The sequence below is a fragment of the Tupaia chinensis genome, unplaced genomic scaffold (genome assembly GCF_000334495.1).
Source record: "Tupaia chinensis unplaced genomic scaffold, TupChi_1.0 Scaffold148192_1, whole genome shotgun sequence".
NCBI classification, from domain to species: Eukaryota; Metazoa; Chordata; class Mammalia; order Scandentia; family Tupaiidae; genus Tupaia; species Tupaia belangeri.
Genome location: NW_006208042.1, coordinates 93348 through 113297, shown reverse-complemented (window position 1 = coordinate 113297; position 19950 = coordinate 93348). Strand labels below are relative to the sequence as shown.

Below are 19950 nucleotides of genomic sequence, written 5' to 3'. Positions count from 1 at the left end.
ATCCATATGTATTGCAGTATTGTTCACAAGAATTAGGAAATGGAATCAACCAAAGCACCCAACAATTGATGACAGGGTTAAAAAAGAAACATGGCCCATGGGGCCAGCAGGTAGCATGGTGATTAAGAGCACTGGACTTCCACATGGTCAACCGTGTTTCAAGTCCCAGACCTAGAGGTTGCTTTCTCACTTTCCTCTTTCTCACTCTCTCTTTCTGTGTCTCTTTAATAGTTAATACTTTAAGTATTAAAACAATAAATAAAGTTAAATAAAATAATTCTAAAAAGTGTGACTCATATACACAATGGAATACCACTCAGCAATAGAGAACAGCAAGTCTCTGTTATATGATACAAAGTGGATAAATCTAGAAGATTTAATACTAAGTGAAATATCAGACTAGGAAACACAAGCATTGTATGTTCCCACTCCATATATATGCACTGTTATGGTAAAATTGAAAGATTCAAAGATGTGAAGGTAGAGAGGACAAGTATAGATTCCAGAGACAGAGGGTGTTGGATGGTGAGGAGTATGTGTGAGGGTAATCTGAAAAAAAAAAGCATTTATCAGGCACAAAAACATGTAAGGTTCTTTGTTAAAAATTATGTACACATTATCGTTGCCTTGAAATTCATGCAGGGCATGTGGGCATGCATCCCCCAAATCCCTAGAGGAGATGGAGGAGAAGAGATTGCGGCATGGCCACCCCCTCCTGGAATCTGATTTCTCACTTTCTATCTGTCTCTCTCGTAAACATACATGCCGCAAAAAAAATAAATAAATAAAGGAAAGAAAAAACAAACAAACAAAAATCTCTCTAAAAGTGACTAAAAATAATACACATTGATTATCTTTTGTTTCTTTAGGTCAGAAGTTCAAAATGTTCTGATGAGGTTAAAATCAACAATTTGGAGGGGGTTGTCTTCCTTTTGGAGGTCCAGGAAGAATCAGTTTTCTTGTCTTTCCTGGTTTCTAGTGGCTACCTACATTTTTGTCATGTCTTCTCATACACATATCTTCAAAGGAAACAGTGCAGAATTTCCAAATCTCTCTTGAACTTTGACACTTTTGCTTCTTTCTTCCACTTATAGAGGTGCTGGCCTAGGTTGACATGAACAACTTGAGTTAATCTGCCTATCTCAGCTAATAAGCAACCTTAATTACCTCTTTAAATTTAATTTCTTTTTTCAAATAACCCGATATATCCATAGGTTTTGAGACTGAGAATGTGGACCTCTTTGAAAGACACTTATTCTGCCTAGAATAACTACAGACCATGTTATCAACTATATGAGAATTTCTAGTGCTCCAAAGGACTAATATGACAGTTATTTTAATGATCCCTTTTACATTTGCCCCCCATACACACATTTAAAAAAATACATTCATATTCTGTACCTACAATATCACTGGAAAATAGTGTGCTAGGAGGAAAAAAAATCTGTGATTATGCAATCAGTGATAAAAGTGAGAAGTGGCATTTAGTAGGCCAAGAATTGGCCTAGACTACAGTGAGTATTCAGGTTTTCTGGCTCCTGGAAAGTACGTATTTTTTTTTTCTTTTGGCATCATAATCAGTGCTAAATATTTGGAACTTGTCATGTCTATTTCTCATGTCCCTTTGTTATGAATCTAGGGTCTGGATGCTATTGTGCTCATTTTAAGTGTGCTGGAGTTCTGCATTGCTGTGTCCCTCTCTGTCTTTGGATGCAGAGTCACCTGTTGTAACTCTGGGGTGAGTATTGACATTCATTTGAAGATGTTTTTATCAGTTTTCTATTGCCGTATAACCAATTACACAACCTAAAGACTTAAAATAGCAAACCTTTATTATTTATTATTTCTCAGTTTCTGTGAGTCAGGTGACTGGGCACAAATTCACTTGCTCAGATTTTACAAGGCTGTACTCAAGCAGTTGTCTGGGGCTGTGATCTCATTTGAACCTTACAGGCCTCCTCCATCTTCATGTGGTAGAATTCTTTTTCTCTCAACTATAAAACTCATGACAATGTATTTTCTTCTTTGAGGCCAAGAGGAAAGTGAAAATGTTTGGTAAGAGGATTCACATGATAAAGTTCATCCAAAATAATGCCTTTTATGATAGACTGAAAGTCAACTGATCAGTATCTACTCGTAGGTGTAACATGGAATCAGACACACAGTTACCACCAACACTCAAGGGAAGAGAATCACAAGAGCATGACTTGGTGTCATCTTAGAATTCTGTCTGCTACAGTGAATAAAAGACACCTCTTCTCTTCACCCCCCCATCCTTACTCCTTCAAGGAACATCTCCTCTTATTCCAGTCAAAGAATGCTTTACAATGGAGAGACCCTCAAAGGGCACCCGATGTTACCTCATTATCTTAACAACAAAATTTACTGTGCTACAGAAGAAATGTCAGTGTCATAGAGGGCTTCAAACTGCTCTATCAATTTGTGCATGCACTTTCCCATTCTCTTACCCTGAGACCTACAGCAGATCCTCCTGGTTGCTAAGCAGAAAGAATGTCACAGGGATATAGGGGAGTAGGAAGTGTAAAGAGAGAAGACATCAAGAAAGATGCTCTTGGGAGAATAAGACATGGGGATCCTCCAAGGATTAAGGGTTCTGGAGTAACCAAATGGATAGTAAAACTCCAGCTACTAATTGACTAGTCATTGGCTTTATTAAGCAAAGGCCCAGGGCCAGATAAAATCTGTAGCCAAATACTCAATAATTGTTTGATGAGATTGTTTCTAGTGCTATTCCCCATCTCTTCATATCTCTTTTCTTTTGGGATTCTGTGCTTACCACATCTCACACCACTACAGTCCTTAATCACAGAAAAGAGAGATGAAGTAAATTACATTAGCACTAGTAATACTGGGTTTTTGAATTACAAAATCATAGCAATGACAGTTTCTTAGCAATTACCCATTATTTTTATCCTTTCATTGAGTGAAGCATTTTATTTTTATTGAGAGAAGCATTAGGGTATGGGGGGAAATTTCTTAGTAATTGTCACCTTCTGCTCTTAGAGTAGTTGCAGAATTAGGAAATGTTTCTCTTACTAATCTCCTGGCACTAATCCAGAAGAGTGGTGGTTGGAGTGTACAATGCCTACGTCTCCATTTCTTCCTAGTTCCTCCACTGTTCCCCACCAAACCCATGCCATACTAAGTTTATGGGGGGGGGGGAGCCAAAATTTTACATATTTTAGTTAACTTTTATTTCAAGAGAGAGAAAAATACAAACCAAACAGGGATTTCATAGCACTACTCATGCCAGCCTCAGCCAGCCAGGATCAAAGACAAGTGCTCATGCACCTGTTGTGTGCAGGGTGAACTTCTGTTGTGTGCAGGGTGAACTTGGGACATGAACGTGGAATATCCACATGTGGCTTCAGTATTGCAGAGCATTGTGTTACTGCTTCACCACTGTGACTGACTAGAAGAGCCAGAAATTTCCTTAGTTTTGCAATATTTCCTTTTAGTGTGGTTTATATAATGTTTTATTCATAGCCAGAGAATCATAACTTGGGTATGCTACTATCATCAGAATGTCAGAACGTGTACTTGATTTAGAAGAGGTTTGTATTTTCCATAACACCTTGCTTACAAACTTGTTGGGCCCCATCATCCACATGGAAGATTAATTCATTTGCAATACCGCAGCAACAACTAGCAGCATCTCAGGCTAAAACCCACCACTAAATATTTGTCCCAGATCTCACCTGATCTAAAGAATGCCCAATGAGCTCCAACAGACGGATGTCAAGACTCTGAATACAGAGAAGAGTACACTATGATAATGATGATATATGTTGGCAAGAAAGGGAAACCCTAAGGTCATTTGGGTGACTCACTGGTGTCATTCTGATTTATTTCACAGGTTGTGTTAGTTATGCCATCAAATCCTCACATGGCAGAAACAGCATCCCCTGCACTACCTAAATAAGGTTTGATGCCACCAGCAAATGAAAAGAAAAATGCTCCAGAAAATCTATGCTGACTGTAAAGTAAGAAACCCACGTGGGAACCCCATATATCCAACTCTGATGTATACATACAATAAATTCAGAATTATGTTCTCATTTTTTTCCCAAGAACTCATTTCACTCACTGTTTATCAGAAAATCAGAAATTAAATAAGTCAACCATGCATTTAGTGAATAAACAGCACTCGAAAGATTTTTTTTTTCCATCTTCAAGACTTTATTTAAGTGTGTTAAGGAAATAAGATTTGTCAGTAAAAGGACAAAATTGTGTTGCTGAAATGAGGCTTCCATGAAGACTGCGTATTTCTGCTTCCCTGTCTATTGCTCTGCCCACTTTCTAACCACCTGACACACCTTTGAGTATATGAAATGCTTTTTCCTTCAGGGTGCATATCTCCTCCCCCTTTTCTGCCTGAGCTTTCCATCCACCTTAGGAAGTACCTTGGAATAATGCAGTCAAATTTGAATGTGCATGAACTATTATCTGAGTGTAAGCACACATGGATCATACTTAACTTACATTTTCTACCTCCTCTTCCTCTCCCTCTTTCTCTCTTTTTTACTCTCTCTTTACCTCTTTTTTGAAAAAATGTTTTTTCCATAGGGCATGTACACTTTCTAGAGAGGAGAGAGACAGAGAGAGACAGTGAGAGGGAAAGTGAGAAATCACCCACCAAGGGGGATAGCCATGCTAATATAGTAAAAAATGTGGAACTTCTAGACAACCCTGGGTTTTCATCTGGAAAATCTCATCACTCTCATTTGCTGCTCATGTGGCCATGTAATATCACAAAATTTCTCTGTGCTTTATACTTGTCTTTTCATAGTAATACTGTGTAAACATTACAATATTATTATTATTTCTTTTTGAAGTTTTTGCTATAGGGCACATATGCTCACCAGACAGAGAGACAGAAAGCAAGAAATCACCCCCCAGGGGGATGGCCACACCTCAATCTCTTCTCTTCCATTCTCCTCTCGGGATCTTGGGCACTCACGCACACGCTCTTGGCATGAGTTTAAGTTACCAGGTCCGAGACTCAAAACTGTTCACCTTCTGTTAATTTCCTGGTGCTCTAACAGAATACCCAAGATAGGGTAATTTATAAAGAAAAAGGAGTGTATTCAGCGCATGGTTCTGGACACTGCGAATTCCAGTGGCATGGCAGCAGCTTCAGGTGAGAGTTTTTGTATTGAATCAAAACATGATAGAAAGGGCAGGTGGACATATGTAAAATGAGACCACAAGGGGTGAGTTGAGTCCATTTTGTAATAGTCCATTCTCTCAAGAAATAACTCATCCAATGACAACTCATTAACACATTAAATCACCAATCCAGAAATGAATTAACCCATTCATGAGGGCAAATTGCTCATTATTTAATCACTTCTTAAAGATTCCACCCGCCCCACATCTTAATACTGTTGTATTAGGGCTTAAATTTTAACACACAACTTTTGGGAGACATATTCAACCATATCATGGGTTATAACTAGAAAAAGTAATTTAAGACATTTTATTTTTCTGGTTAAAAATTGAATAGAAATCTAGCAAGTTTCAATGGAGTGAACCTGAAAACTGTTGCTTTTATGTTAATGAAAATGTTTTATACCTCTTACTGGGCATCAGTTAGTACATGGGTATCCTGGCTTATTACTGACAGATGTGTAAATCTATAAAGGTGATAGCTTTAAGATGCAATAAACAGAAATGAAAGAAATGGAAATGTGTGTTCTTGATTCCATGTTTGAGAAGCTAGATTCTGAAGCTTGTTTTAACTGTGCTTTTTAATAAATAATTTTATGATTTAAGCCATTTCTTGAGTCCTCGTCAATTATAGATATGGTTTTTGCCATTTTTCTTACCTGTAAGTTATCCATTTCTACTACTTAGCTATTTTCCTTCTTACTTATTATGTATATCTATGTTATATTAATGATAATAACTCATCACTTATAAGTTAGTATAATTTATGTTATGATGCAATTATGTTTTTTTCAGTCAGTATTTTTTTGGACACTCATTCTTGATGTCTTTAGCTATAAAATCATTTTTATGTTAATGTACAGGTATATTTTATTATATGTATTTATACTTTGATGTCTAATTTATTTTTCTAATATTAATTTAATTAATTAATTTTATTTTTAATTTACATTCATTCACTGTACTTCATTACAGTATACAAAATGAGATTTTTCATCCAGAATACCCTATATTGGCTCATTCAAGGTTATTACCATACGTATCATCATCAACAAATAATTTTCTATTTCTTGTTTCTTAGGTAGTTCCCCCCCCACCTTAATCCCCTACCTCTCACCCTTTGCCATTTTCCACCCTCCTCCCATACTGCCTCTGGAATCTACAGTTGCTTTTCATGTTTTTTTCTCCCACTTTTTATTGATTCACAAAAGGTCTGAATTAAGCTCAATACTTTCAACAGCAAGTATGGCTGATATATACATATCTATGAACACATGTCTAACTTTAGGTATAAGCCTTAGTGAGTAGAATGAACATACTATAAAGTAGCACCTAGCTGGGGCTATTTAGTGTATTGCAGTCATTACATAGGTATTTTTATGCATTTTTTTATTTCAAGAAAAACAGTTTTAGTTTTAATAGATCAAATTAAAAAAATGTTGAGAGATGTTTGCTTAAGACTTACAGCCAGGAAAAAGGTTAGGATTCTATTTAAACAGTAGGTAGACGAACTTATCAACAGTTCAAGAGAAGACAAAAATTCTTAAATCTAGAAAACAAAGCATAGAAGAAAAATCAGTAATGTTTTAGTCACAAGTCATAAAATTCTACTTAACCAGTTTAGTCTCATATAATTAATCTCTCTTCTGTTGAATTTCGAGTGTTACTGTGATCTGATCTTTCTATTTAAATTCTGGAAGTTAATATTAATGGTATTATTGATCTTTCCAGACTTGTCCCTTGGCCATTCTCTTTGTTGTTTTTTATACTCTTATTTCTGTGTGTCTAACTTCCGTTTTCCTGGTATAGCATTTCTTTCAGAACTTGGAGAACTGGTCTGGTGTTGGTAAATTCTTTCAGGTTTTTTTTTTTTAATCTGAGAATTTTTTTTCATTTCTTCCCATATGAAGGATAATCTTGCCAGGATAGTATTCTTGGTTGATATTGTTTTTTACTTAACACTTTGAATATATTTTCTCATTCTTTCCTAAATTTACATAAAATTGGATTTATTTATCACATAAAACATAGTGTTTGGAATATAGATACATTGTGGAATGTTTAAATCTAGCTAATTAACAAATGATTACCTCATATACTTACTCAGTAACATTTCATTTCCACTCTTCTAGAGCAGTTCAAGAATAGAATACTATAGAATACTATCATTAGCTATAGTCCACACATTCTACAATAGACATAGACCCCTTTGATTTTCTTTTCTTTTCTTTTTTCTTTTTCTTTTCTTTTTTTTTTTTTTTTAAGAGAGGTTTTTGCTGTAGGGCATGTGCACTCACCAGAAAAACAAAAAGACAGAAATTGAGAAATCACCCCCCGGGGGGATGGCCACACTGCAATCCCTTCTCCTCCATTTTCCTCTCAGGATCTTGGGCATGCACACACACACGCCTGGCATGAATTTAAGCCACTGGGTCTAGGATTCAAATCGCATTCGACTACATGGGAGTTCAGTGACATAACCATTACACTAACTGTGGGTCCCAGACCCTTTTGATTTATTTCTATTATGTAACTCTAATTACATATATCTTGGCCAATATATTTCCAATCCCTATCCCCAACCATATTCACCTCTGGTAACTACCATTCTACTCTCTAATTATAGAAGATTAACTTTATTTAGATTTCACATATGAATGAGATCATGCAATATTGGCTTTTCTGTGCCTAGATTACTTCACTTAACATTATGTCTTCCAGGTGCATCTGTGTTTTTGCAAATGACAGAATTTCCTTCTTTTCATGGTTGAAAAATATTCTGTTGGATATAGACACGTTTCCTTATCTAGTCACCTACAAATAGACTAAGGTTAATTTTATATCTTGGCTGTTGTGAATAGTGCTATAATAGACATGGGAATGCAACTAACTATTTCTTTGACATAAAGAATTCATTTAATTCAAGTATATACCCAGTAGTGTAATTACTGGATTATATAGCAGTTCTGTTTTCAACATTTTGAGAAACCTACATATGTTTCCTCTAATGGCTATACCAGTTTACATTTCTACCTGAAATGTGCATTGGTTTCTTTTTCTCCACATTCTCACTAACAGCTGTTGTCTTTTGCCTTTTTGATAATAGTCATACAAACAGGACTGAGGTGATATTTCATTGTGATTTTGATTTGCATTTCCTTGATGACTAGTGATGCTCAGCATTTCTTCCTTTACCTGTTAACCATTTGTATATGTTCTTCTGAGAAATATACATTTAGGTTTTTTACCCATTTTTAAACTTTCTTTGCTATTGATTTGTATAATATTCCCATATATCTTGGTTATTAATCTCTTATCAGATATATAGTTTGCAAGTGTTTTCTCCCATTCTGCAGGTTGTCTCTTCATTTTATTGATTGCTTTCTTTACCATGCAGAAACTTTTTAGTTTGATGCAATCTTATTTGTCTATTTTTGCTTTTGTTGTCTGTGATTTTGAGGTCATATTCAAAAAATTATTGCCCAGACTAAAAGCTCAGAACTTTTCCCACTATGTTTTCTTCTAGTAGTTTTAAGGTATTTAGTTTAACATTTAAGTGTTTAATCCATTTTGAGTTTTTCTTTCTTTTTTTCTTTGTTCTTTTTTAGTTCTTACTGCAAGGCATGTGCATTCACCACAGAGAAAAAAAAAGAGAAAGTGAGAAATCACCCACCAGGGTGAATGGCCACTCTGTAATCTCTTCTCCTCTGGCCTCCTCTCAGGATTTTGGGCATGCACACACACTTGTTCTGCATGATTCTCAAGCCACCTGGTACAGGACTCAAACTGTGCAGCTAGCCATGTGGGGTCTAATGTCTTAACCCCCACACCACCTGCTGGCCCTTGAAGGTCTTTTTTGGTTTTGTTTTTATGTGGTAAGAGAGAGGGATCTAGTATAATTCTTCTACATTTGATTATCTGTTTTACCAAAATCTAGTTACTGAAGAGATTGTGTGTTCTGAGCACATTCATTGAAAGTAAGCTGGCTATCAGTATGTGGTTTTATTTCTGGGCTCTCCATTCTGTTCCAATTGTCTATGTTTCTTTTTATCCAAAGTCATGCTGTTTTGATTGCTATAGCTTTATAGTAGATACAAAGTCAGGCCGTTTAATGCATCCAGATTTTTCCTTTTGTTTAAGATTGCTCTGGCTATTGGGAGTCTTTTGTGGTATTGCATGAATTTTAGGATTGTTTTATAATTTGAGTTTTATGGCATTGTATTTTCCCAGGCATAGAAAGACAAGTACTGCATGATCTCATTCATATGTAAAATTAAACAAACAAACAAACAAAAAACTCATAAACTTGATAACAATATAGTGATTACCAGAGAAGTACTGCAGAGAATAGAGAGAGTGGGGGAGAGAGAGGTCAATGGTATGGTTTTACAGATAAGAAGGAGGAATAAGTCATGGTACTCTAATGAATAGTAAGGGAACTATAGATACCAATAGGAACATGCATTGCAGATAGCTAGAAGAGAGGATTTTGAATGTTCTCACAACAAAGACATGATAATTATTTGCACCATACAGTGATACAAGGGCTAACATACTGGACTCACATAAGAAGGTCCCAGGTTCCCATCCCAAGGCTTTCTTTAATACTTAATCTATTTGGCACACACGTGCTCCTAATCCAGGCTAGTTGAGGCTGCAGGTGGATCACAGTATCAGGAACCTGTTAAGAATACCACTCTTTCTCCTTTCTCTCTGTATCTCTTTCTCTCTTATAGAAAAATAAATAAATATTTTTTAAAAATAAATGATAAATGTTTAAGAGGTGGGATATGCCAATTACCATGTCCTGATTATTAGTCAATGTATACATGCATCAAGGCATTACATTGTACCACATAAATATATTCAATTATTATGTTAATAAAAAAAGGACAAACACTGTATTATTCCATCCATGTGAGGTGCCTAGAATAGTCAAAAGCATAGAGGCAGCAGATAGAACGGTGATTGTTATAGGCTGGTGGAAGGGAGAATGAGGACTTAGTATTTAAAGTACATTGCATTTCAGCTTTACCTAATGAAAAAGGTTATAATGGTGAATGGTGCTGGTAGTTGTATGGTATAATAAATATATTTTAACTGAAATGTACATTAAAAATGGCTAAGATAGTTCATTTGTGCTGTGTGTATTTTACCATGATAAAACAAAAGTAAAAACAAAATATGTCACCTGGTTTAACTTTTGTGTTTACTGTATGATACAAACAGAAAAGATAAAGCAATTTCCTTTTGAGTGCCTGTTAGATAGGGGAAAACAAAACTTAAATTTGATATATGGTTTGAATAAAACCTAACAACATATCTGCCTTTAGATCTTTTTTTCTTTGGAGAGGTTTTCACTATAGGGCGCGTGCGCTTGCCAGACAGACAGAGAGAAACATAGAGACAGAAAGCAAGAAATCACCCCCCAGGGGAGATGGTCACGCCGCAATCCCTTCTCCTCCATTCTCCTCTCGGGATCTTGGGCACGCACACACACGCGCCCGGCTTGAGTTTTAAGCCACCAGGTCCGGGACGTGAACCGCGGTCGACTACGTGGGAGTCCAGCGACATGGCCATTACGGTAACTGCTGGTTCCCTCTGCCTTTAGTTCTAAAAGCTAAGTTTAAGATTGGGAGCAAATAGTTTCAGTGTCTGGTGAAAGCATTGTCTCTGTTTTCAAGATGGCTCCTTGCTGCTGTGAATGCTATGTCTGCACATAAAATGCATCTGTATGGTTGAAGTTTGACTTTCAGAAAAATGTAAAACCCTCTTTTAATTTCTTTGTCTGTGTGTGTGGGAAGTCATTGCAGCCCATCACTTTTTTCATCCAGTGGAATGAACAGCTTTTAAAGAACAGCTTTGAAAGGCATGGATTGGGACCAACAGATGGCATAACAGTTATGTTCCTGGACCCCCATGGGTGATTTCTTGCTTTCTGTCTCTGGCTAGTGCATGCACTCCATAGCAAAAATCTCTCTCAAAAAACATAGGCATGGATGTATTTATATTTTCTTAAATAAATCTAAGTGGTCGCATGTATTATAAAATACTAAGATAGTTTTAAAATGTAAAATGTCATCAATAATGGTAATGCACATCAGTTAAATAATGATCATCAGGTGAAGAAGTAGAGTCTAAGGAAGGACATTAAAGAGAAAAATAGAGAGAGGCAAGGCATTTATGGGACAAAGTAATGGGTTATTATCTATTGAGGGATAACCTTATAGTATCATCAATTGGACCTGTGCAAAATGTACACATGTTGAAATTTTCATTTTGCTAGCTTAGTAACATGATTGAATGTATAAAAGAAATGGAAATATTAGTAATAATAATAATAATCAAGCTCAATTGTCTAAATGTAATAACATTGACTTAATGGTATATTTTCTACATGAAACAATAAAATACAGTTTTTCCAGCTCCGTATCTAAATAGACCCATTGGGTGTTTTGTTTGTTTATTTTAAAACACCTGTTTGGTTCTCAGATGTTAGTTTCTATTTTCTACTTGCTTTTTGAATGACCTCTGTCCCTTGAATGACCTCTGTTCCCTGGTTCTATGATTTGAATTCTCAATCCCTAGGGAGGTAAGAGTGTGGTGTGGCAGTACATTGAAACTATCTGGGAAACTTTCTCAGACAACACCTTCCTTCCTTTGGATCTATAAGTCACTGTTCTAGAAAGTGTCCCATGCAGCTTTCACTTGGGCCTCTTTATTCTCGTGTTTGCAAAATATAATTCCTTTCTTTTAGTATCACTGACTTTTTGTTTAAGTGTAGTCATCTGTGTTCATTTGCATTATTATAGATTCTCCCATCCGTATTATACTTTTAAACTGTTGTCATTTAATAAATAGCATCCCTATCTGAGATATAAAGAAACAAAAAAAGAAATTAATGTTTTTTTAAAGAATAATTTTATTTAGCTTTATTTATTTATTTTAATTTAACCAGAGAGGGACAGAGTGTGAGAGAGCCAGAGGGAAAGTGAGAAAGCAAGTTGCCACGTCTAAGACTCAAACCACAGACCCTGTGGAAGTCTAGTGCCCTTAACTACTATGCTACCTGCCAGCCTCGTTTTTTTTGTTTGTTTGTTTGGTTTGTTTTGTTTTTTTATTATTATTTTCATTTGTCATAGGTCATGTGTGCTCACCAGAGAGAACACAGAGAGAAAGTGACAAGGCAAGTGCTGCCAGGTCCAGGACTTGTACAGTGGTCAACCATATGAGAGTGCAATGTCTCAACCACCACACCAGCTGCCAGCCCCAAATTTCTGTGTTTTATAAATAATCCAGCTTCAGTGTTTTGTCATACTAGAATAAACTAAGACAATGGTCAATCGATTTTCAACAAGGGCATCAAGAGTACAGTCTCTTCAATGATTTAATGAATTATTCTGAGAAAACTGGATTTCTGCATACACACAAATCAACCTAAAACAGATTTTAAAAATAAATAAATAAACATAAGATCTTAAACCATAAAAACTCCTAGAAGAAAATATTAGAGGAACAGTTTTTTTTACTTAGTCTCAGCAAAAATACTTTAAATACCACACTAAGGGGCTAGTAGATGCTGTAATGGTTATGCTGCGGGACTCCCATGTAGTCAACCATGGTTCAAGTCCCAGATCCAGTGGCTTAAAACTCATACCAGCTGCATGTGCATGCATACACAAAATCATGAGGAAAATAAGGGAGAAGGGATTGTGGCTTAGTCATTCCCCCTGGAAGGTCATTATTTCTTTCTGTCTCTCTGTCTTTCTCTATCTCTGCAGTAAGCACACACACCTTATAGCAAAAATCTCTCTAAAAAAGTAAATAAATAAAAATAAATAAATAAATAATTAATATTACCCAAAAAGCACAGGCTATGAAAGCAAAGATAAATAAATGGGATTACCTCAAACTAAAATTTGCTTGCACATCAATAGAACAATCAGCAAAATAAAAAAGACAGCCTATGAACTGGAAAAATATATTTGAAAACCACATATCTGATAAGGGTTAATATCAAAATTATATATTTAAAAACATATACAATTTAATAGCTTATAACAACTCAATTTGAAAATGGGCATAGGACATTAACAGACCTTTCTCAGAAGACATACAAATAATCAACAGGTATATGGAAAATCTTCAACATTACCAATTATCAGGGAAATGCAAAGCAAACCCACTATGATATGTCACTTAGAATAGCTTTTATTAAAAGAGAGAACAAATGTGTTCCAGGGTGTAAAAAGAAAAAAGAAAGACCTCTACTCCATTGATGGGAGATTATGAAAAACAAAGGCTAACTTAGAGAGCAATGTCCAAACTCCCTACAATTCTATGAGGGTTGAGAGATGCTAAGGAGCTGAGGTTGGTTCCTTTCTGGTGTCTAAAGGAAAAAGCCATCTCCATTAACATCAGACTGCAAGGTAAAGCAATAAGTACCACTATAGATGTCATTAAGAAATTTGTGATTTATGAGAAGAGGACAAAGTACCAACATCAACAGGTTGTTTCCAATCTTTATGGAAGACAGAGTTTCAAGACCTCAGTGAAGGAAATAGCTGCAGATATGGTGAGAATAGCAAGAGAATCAGAATTAGAGTGTAGCTTAAAGATGTGACTGAATTACTATGATCTCATGATAAAACTTTAACCAATGAAAAATTGCTTCTTATGAGTGAGTAAAAATGGTGATATCTTGAGAGAGAATCTACTTCTAGTGAAGACACTGTGAGCTTGGTGAAATGGAAAAGGATTTAAAATAGTACATAAACTTATGTGATAAAGCAATAGCTAGGTTTGAGAGAATTGATGCCAATTTTGATCAGTCAACAGTCATCAATATCAAGGTAAGACTCTCCATAGCAAAAAAAAAAAAAAAAAATTAAAACTCACTGAAGACTCAAATGATGATGATGATTATTATTAGTGGTAATATATTTTTAAATTGAGGTACATATTTTTTATATGTATAGTGCTATTGCCTATTTAATAAACTACAGGATAGTGTGCATATAAACTTTATATATACTGAGAAACAAAAAATTCGTGTGACTTGCTTTATTGTATATTTGTTTTATTGTAGTGGTCTGGAACTGAACCCACAATATCGTCAAAGTGTGCTTGGAATAATCCAATATACAGTTTCTATGAAAATTTCCTCTACATCTTCAAATTATATACTTAAATATATAATTTGATGTTTGACTATCTTGCCTTTTAAGTCTTCTATAATCTAAACTTGTGAGAAATTCTGACCTTTTTTGTTTGTTTGATTTTGTATTTGTTTAGTCTACAGTGACAATGACATTTTCTTTAGTTTGGTTCTGGATCAGTAGTTTTGTAGAATGTTCCACATCCTTGACAGTTATTGTTTTCTTATGAGTTTGGGTGAATTTTTCAGCAGGTAACACACAATAGTTGATGTGTTCTTACCAACTTTCCATTGCATCACATAAGGCAATACAAAATAGGTCTTTTTTCTATTTTTTTGTTGATGTTTGCTTTGATCGCTTGACTAATAATGGTATTATAGACTGAATATTTGTTATCTCCCTCCCAATTCCACCAAATTTCTAGGTTGAAATCCTGGTATTAGGAGATAGTGTCTTGGGGAGGTGACTAGGTGATTTGGTCATGATGGTGTTGCTCTCATGAATGGAATCAGTGCCCTAAAAGAGACCAAGAGAGCTCTCTTTCTCCTTGCCATATGAAGACACAGCAAGAAGACAGCCATTGATGACCCAGGAAGTGTACTTTCATCAGATATAAGGATATGCCAGCATCTTGATTTCATATTCTTCAGCCTCTAGAATTATGAGAAATAAATGTTTGTTATTTAGACTACCCAGTCTATGATATATTTAGCCCGATCAGACTGACAGGTGGTTTCTACCAGATGTATTCATTATACAGGTGTATTTTCAACTTCGGGAATAAAAACTAATCAGTAGTTGGTACTTTAAAACAATGTGAATATTATGTTTTCAATAAAATTTTTACTGAATGGTTTGAAGTATAGATTTAATTTGCCATCTTTCCCCCTATTTTTAGCTAAATTGACTACTCCATTTGTGATTCAGGTCACAGCTGAATGACAGAAATTGATATCAAGCACACATGTTGAATATTTCCTGAAAAGAAATAATTGTAGCAAACTTTAATGGATTGCTCTTAATTGTTATTTATTATATATGAGGAAATTAGCTTAAATATTGTGCTATTTTGACATGGCATGGTTTAATCTATCCATATATCCTCTGTGAGCCAGTGTTTCCCCAAGTAGTGGGATGCTACATGCAGATTTCTATTAATTCAAAGAGCTGCAAACCTTGTCAAAACCATAAAACACTTATATCTTTATTAGTTGGCCCAAATAATTTGAACAGAGATATTTCAAGTCAATTTCAGATGTAATCATAAACAAAAACTACAAGTAATACTTATGAAGCACAAATAGAAAATAGTTGATCTGAGGCTATTATTTACATTTACTTACATATAGCAATTAAAGTTTATTTTAGTATAAATAGCTAAATAAATGCCCACAGATTAAACAGAGGCAGAGGTCATTTACAGGCATGTGTTTTTGGAATCTACCATAGGCAGATGGGTGATTTCCCATCTCAGCAGAATAGGATCCAGTAACAAGAAATTAACATGAGTGCCGTCAGTAAGATGGCAGACTTGAATCCTCAGATCCTCATTCGCTTATGGAGATACTGACTTAATGACATATGAACTAAATCGCCTTTGTAAGAAGTCCAAAACCTTGTTAAAATACTGATGCACCCTACATAATGTAAAGTTGGCAGAAAATTTTGTAGCACCTTACCCCCCCCCACCCTCCATCCACTTTCTTACAGTGTCGCAGAATGGTCTGATTGGGAGAAAATACTGAAGTCTCAGCATCTTCCTCAAGAAAGCAAGAAGAGTGAATCATGAGTTCAGCATTTTGCCTTTTTGCAGGGGGGGAAGGGGGAGTTCCCAAGGGTTTTCTGTTTTTCTTGACTCATTTCTGACAAGAACCTAAGTTGTATAGGGAACCCTAAGAACAAAGGCAAGTGCCACCGTTTCAGCAGAAGAGAGATTATAGTACTAAAGACTGATAGCAAGGGGAGAAAGAGACAATGGGCTCAAGAGAGGTTCAGGTAAACCTTGGAACTGGGGTATTACACATACAAGTCCAGAAAACACATACTTCCAGAAAAGGTTCGAGAGGCTTCTGGAATCTTTAGCTAAGCTTATTGGTAAAGGTCTTTGCCTATATGATGCTAGTCTGAAATAACAAGAGGAGGTTGGTTTTGTTTTGGTTCTGGGATTTGTTTTTTTGTTTTTTTGTTTTTGTTTTTGTTTTTTCACAAATGCCCATATCTCAACAAAAGATCACAAGGCATAGAGCAAAACGAGAAAGTATAACCCAACCAAAGAAACAAAAATATCTCTAGAAATCAACCCTAAAGAAATGGAGGTGTATGAATTATGTGACATTTAAAAGATGACACAAGGGTTACATTGCTGGACTCCCACATGGTCAACCACCGTTTGAGTCCCAGATCCAGTAGCTTGAAACTCACTCTGGGTGCACATGTGTGTGTGCCCAAGATCCCAGGGAGGAGAATGAAGGGAAAGGATTGCGACATGGTCATCTCCTGGGAGTGATTTCCCTTTCATTATGTCTGTCTGTCTCTCTCTCCCTCTCTCTCTCCAGTGAGCAAATGCACCGTAAGACAAAACTTCTAAAAAAATAAATAAATAGTAAAGAAGGAAATCTTGTCACATGGACATCATCAATGAAACTTGCAGGTATCAGGTTGAGGGAAAAAATTCAGTCACAAAAAAGAAAATTACTATATGATCCCACTGATATGAGGTATCTAAAGTAATCACAGAACTCATTGAGCACTATGGGAATGGTGGTTGCTGGGGGAAAAGGTAGGAGGGAAATGGGGAATTATTGTTCAACAAACAAGTATAAAACATTTGGCAATATGAGAAGGTTCTAAAGATCTGCTATGCAGCAATGTGAATATAATTAATACTACTGAACTATACACTTAAAAATGGTGAAGATGGTAAATTTTATGTGTTTTTTTAACAATTAAAAATGTTTAAAAAAAGTTTAAAAATCAGGAAATTATTTTGACCTAAAGAAAATAAGGCTGTTTCTTACACTCCCACCTTTACACAGAAGTCACAGAAAATTCCTTTGCTCCTGGACGGCTGGCTCTCAAGATAGGAGTAAAGGGATTTTGTTTCTCCTCCATCAGAGGAATTTGGTCATTTTTTATGACTTTTTTTTTTTTTTTTGGAGAGGTTTTCGTTATAGGGCGCGTGCGCTCGCCAGACAGACAGAGGGAGACATACAGACAGAAAGGAAGAAATCACCCCCCAGGGGGGATGGTCACGCCGCAATCCCTTCTCCTCCATTCTCCTCTCGGGATCTTGGGCACACACGCACACGCACCTGGCGTGAGTTTTAAGCCACCAGGTCCGGGACCCAAACCGCGGTCGACTACGTGGGAGTCCAGCAACATAGCCATTACGCTAACTGCTGGTTCCCATTTTTTATGACATTTTCGCTGCCACACCTGGAGTGGAGTAGTTACTGGTATCTAATAGGTCAGGGCCAGGAAATCCGCTGAACATTCTACAGTTCGCAGGCCCAGTATAACAAAGAAGTATCCAGTGCAACATGTCAGAAGTACCTTTGTATGAGAAATTCCATCCAATAGAATTAATAAGCATATGTAGTGATTTTTATCAGTCTTTTCCCTCCTAGTTAGGTTGGTGGAGTTCAGACTCTGGAAGCAATGGGGAGTGTAAAGACAAGGGAGGAAATCAAGGAGAGGCTAGACAGAGGCGTTCTTTGTTCAGAGATTACTAATGCCCAAAAGGAGAAGAAAAGAACAAAAAGGAAAGGGGAAAGTGAAGGGATTAGGCAGGGGTGGAAGGAAGACAGTAAACAGATTTCACTTGGGGGCCCCTATGCTGTGGGGTGTTGTGCTAAATACATTACATGTATTGTCTCATGTAATCCTTGAAACACTTCCAAGATCATCGAAAATTCTAATAGTAAAAGAAGAAAACAGATGGGAGAGAGAATCTTTGCTTAAGTGGGCAGAATTAGTTGCTTCATTAGCAGATTCCCCCTAAAGGGAAAGTTGGTGTGGTTGTCTCTGAAGGTGGCAGACTTATACATTTTCAAAGCTCAGGAGGGAAGATGTACCCCACTATTTCACTGGGTGCTGTGATAGTAATAAAGGCTCAGGGATGATGGGCAAAGGACAACAGGCAGCCGGGGAAAGGAGAAGAGGCACCAGGGGCTCAGAGGAGAGAGAGGTGGAGGTTTTTCTGCCTTCATTCCACACATTTCTGGATTAATCCTCCTTCTCAGATCTCATCTCTAGAATTTAAAATAAGGGGATTGTATTTAAATATCTTAGTGTCATTCTGGCTCTGAGAACTAAGCCAATCTTTTTTTTTTTTTTTTTTTCTTAAAGAGGTTTTTGCCATAGAGCACATGCAACTCCCTGAAGAGACAGAGACAGTGACGGGGGGAAAGTGAGGAAACAAGCTCCCACCACCCAGGGTGGATGGCCATGCCACAATCCCTTCTCCTCCATTTTCCTCCAGGTATCTTGGTCATACATGCACACATGGCTGGCATGATTTTTAAGCCACCAGGCCTGGAACGTGAACTATGGTAATCCATGTGGGAGTCCAGTGACGTAACCACTATGCCACCTGCTGGCCCCACTGAGCCAATCTTCTTAACAGCATTTGTTAATTCCTTTTTTCTCCAGAAGAGTTCATGTGTGGAGCTAAGTGTGGAATCCATGGCCCTCTGAGACAATAGTGACCCTACAGGTGGTGTTTCCCCTAAAGACGGGAGGATGGAATCTTATGAAGTGTGGCCATGCAGCTGTTGTGACTGGCTCTGGTTTTCTTGTCCACTACATTAAAATCAGCTTCCAAATAACATCCCTCTCCCCTGAAGGATTAAATCAGCATAGGGACCATCTGTCTTCATAAAACCATTCTGAGTGAGAGATTGCTGAATTGATTCAGGTCCTGCTGGATCGTCTCCATCTGGTCCACTCTAGTTTCACTGCTTTCCTGGAGGAGCCCACATTTCCTAAGAGTAAAATTTCATTGTTAGAGAAAGAGAGCGGTCATGGAATGAAGATATCTCCAGATTAGTCAGAAATAGACAATGCATGCCAAAAGGCTGCTATGAGCCTTCCCAGAGCCTGAGAAGTTAGAAGGAAAAAAAAATGAACAACAAAATGCAAAAAATTTAAATTTAATATTCTATTATTACTCTTATTCGCTGTGTTATCGAACACTCCTCAAAAGCAGTGTAATCATTATTACTATTATTGTTTCTATGTTTACTGATCTATAAAAGAATATTATCAACACTACTATTACTAGGGCATTACAATTATTATTTACACCTTATTGAACATTCCTTGGAAATAGTATAGGCTTTTATAAACATGTATCAATATAACATGTATCATTATAACAATTCTTCAATGTTGGTATTGCTTGCCTATGTAACAGATTAGGAAATGGAGCCTCTGACAACAAAGATTTACCTAATAATCTGGTCTAGTAAGTGTTGGAGTGGCAATACACACATGACTCTCATCACAAGTTGGTTCTGTTTGTGATTTTTCTGTAGATGCTAGGAGTTCACACAAAAAGAGGAAGTGCAGGCATATTTCACAAATCTACAATCCGTAAGTATCA

The 19950-nt window shown here is 36.5% G+C and overlaps 1 protein-coding gene across 1 annotated transcript in view; it reads left to right on the top strand.

The window, feature by feature from the left end:
* The window catches only part of MS4A4A (membrane spanning 4-domains A4A), a 38057-nt gene extending 33756 nt beyond the window's left edge, over nucleotides 1–4301 (top strand). Inside the window, 2 exon segments of the mRNA XM_027768972.1 lie at nucleotides 1640–1738; nucleotides 3878–4301. Of these exon segments, the coding sequence (XP_027624773.1) occupies nucleotides 1640–1738; nucleotides 3878–3943 (165 nt within the window). The 3' untranslated portion in view covers nucleotides 3944–4301.
* Nucleotides 4302–19950: the final 15649 nt, after the last annotated feature.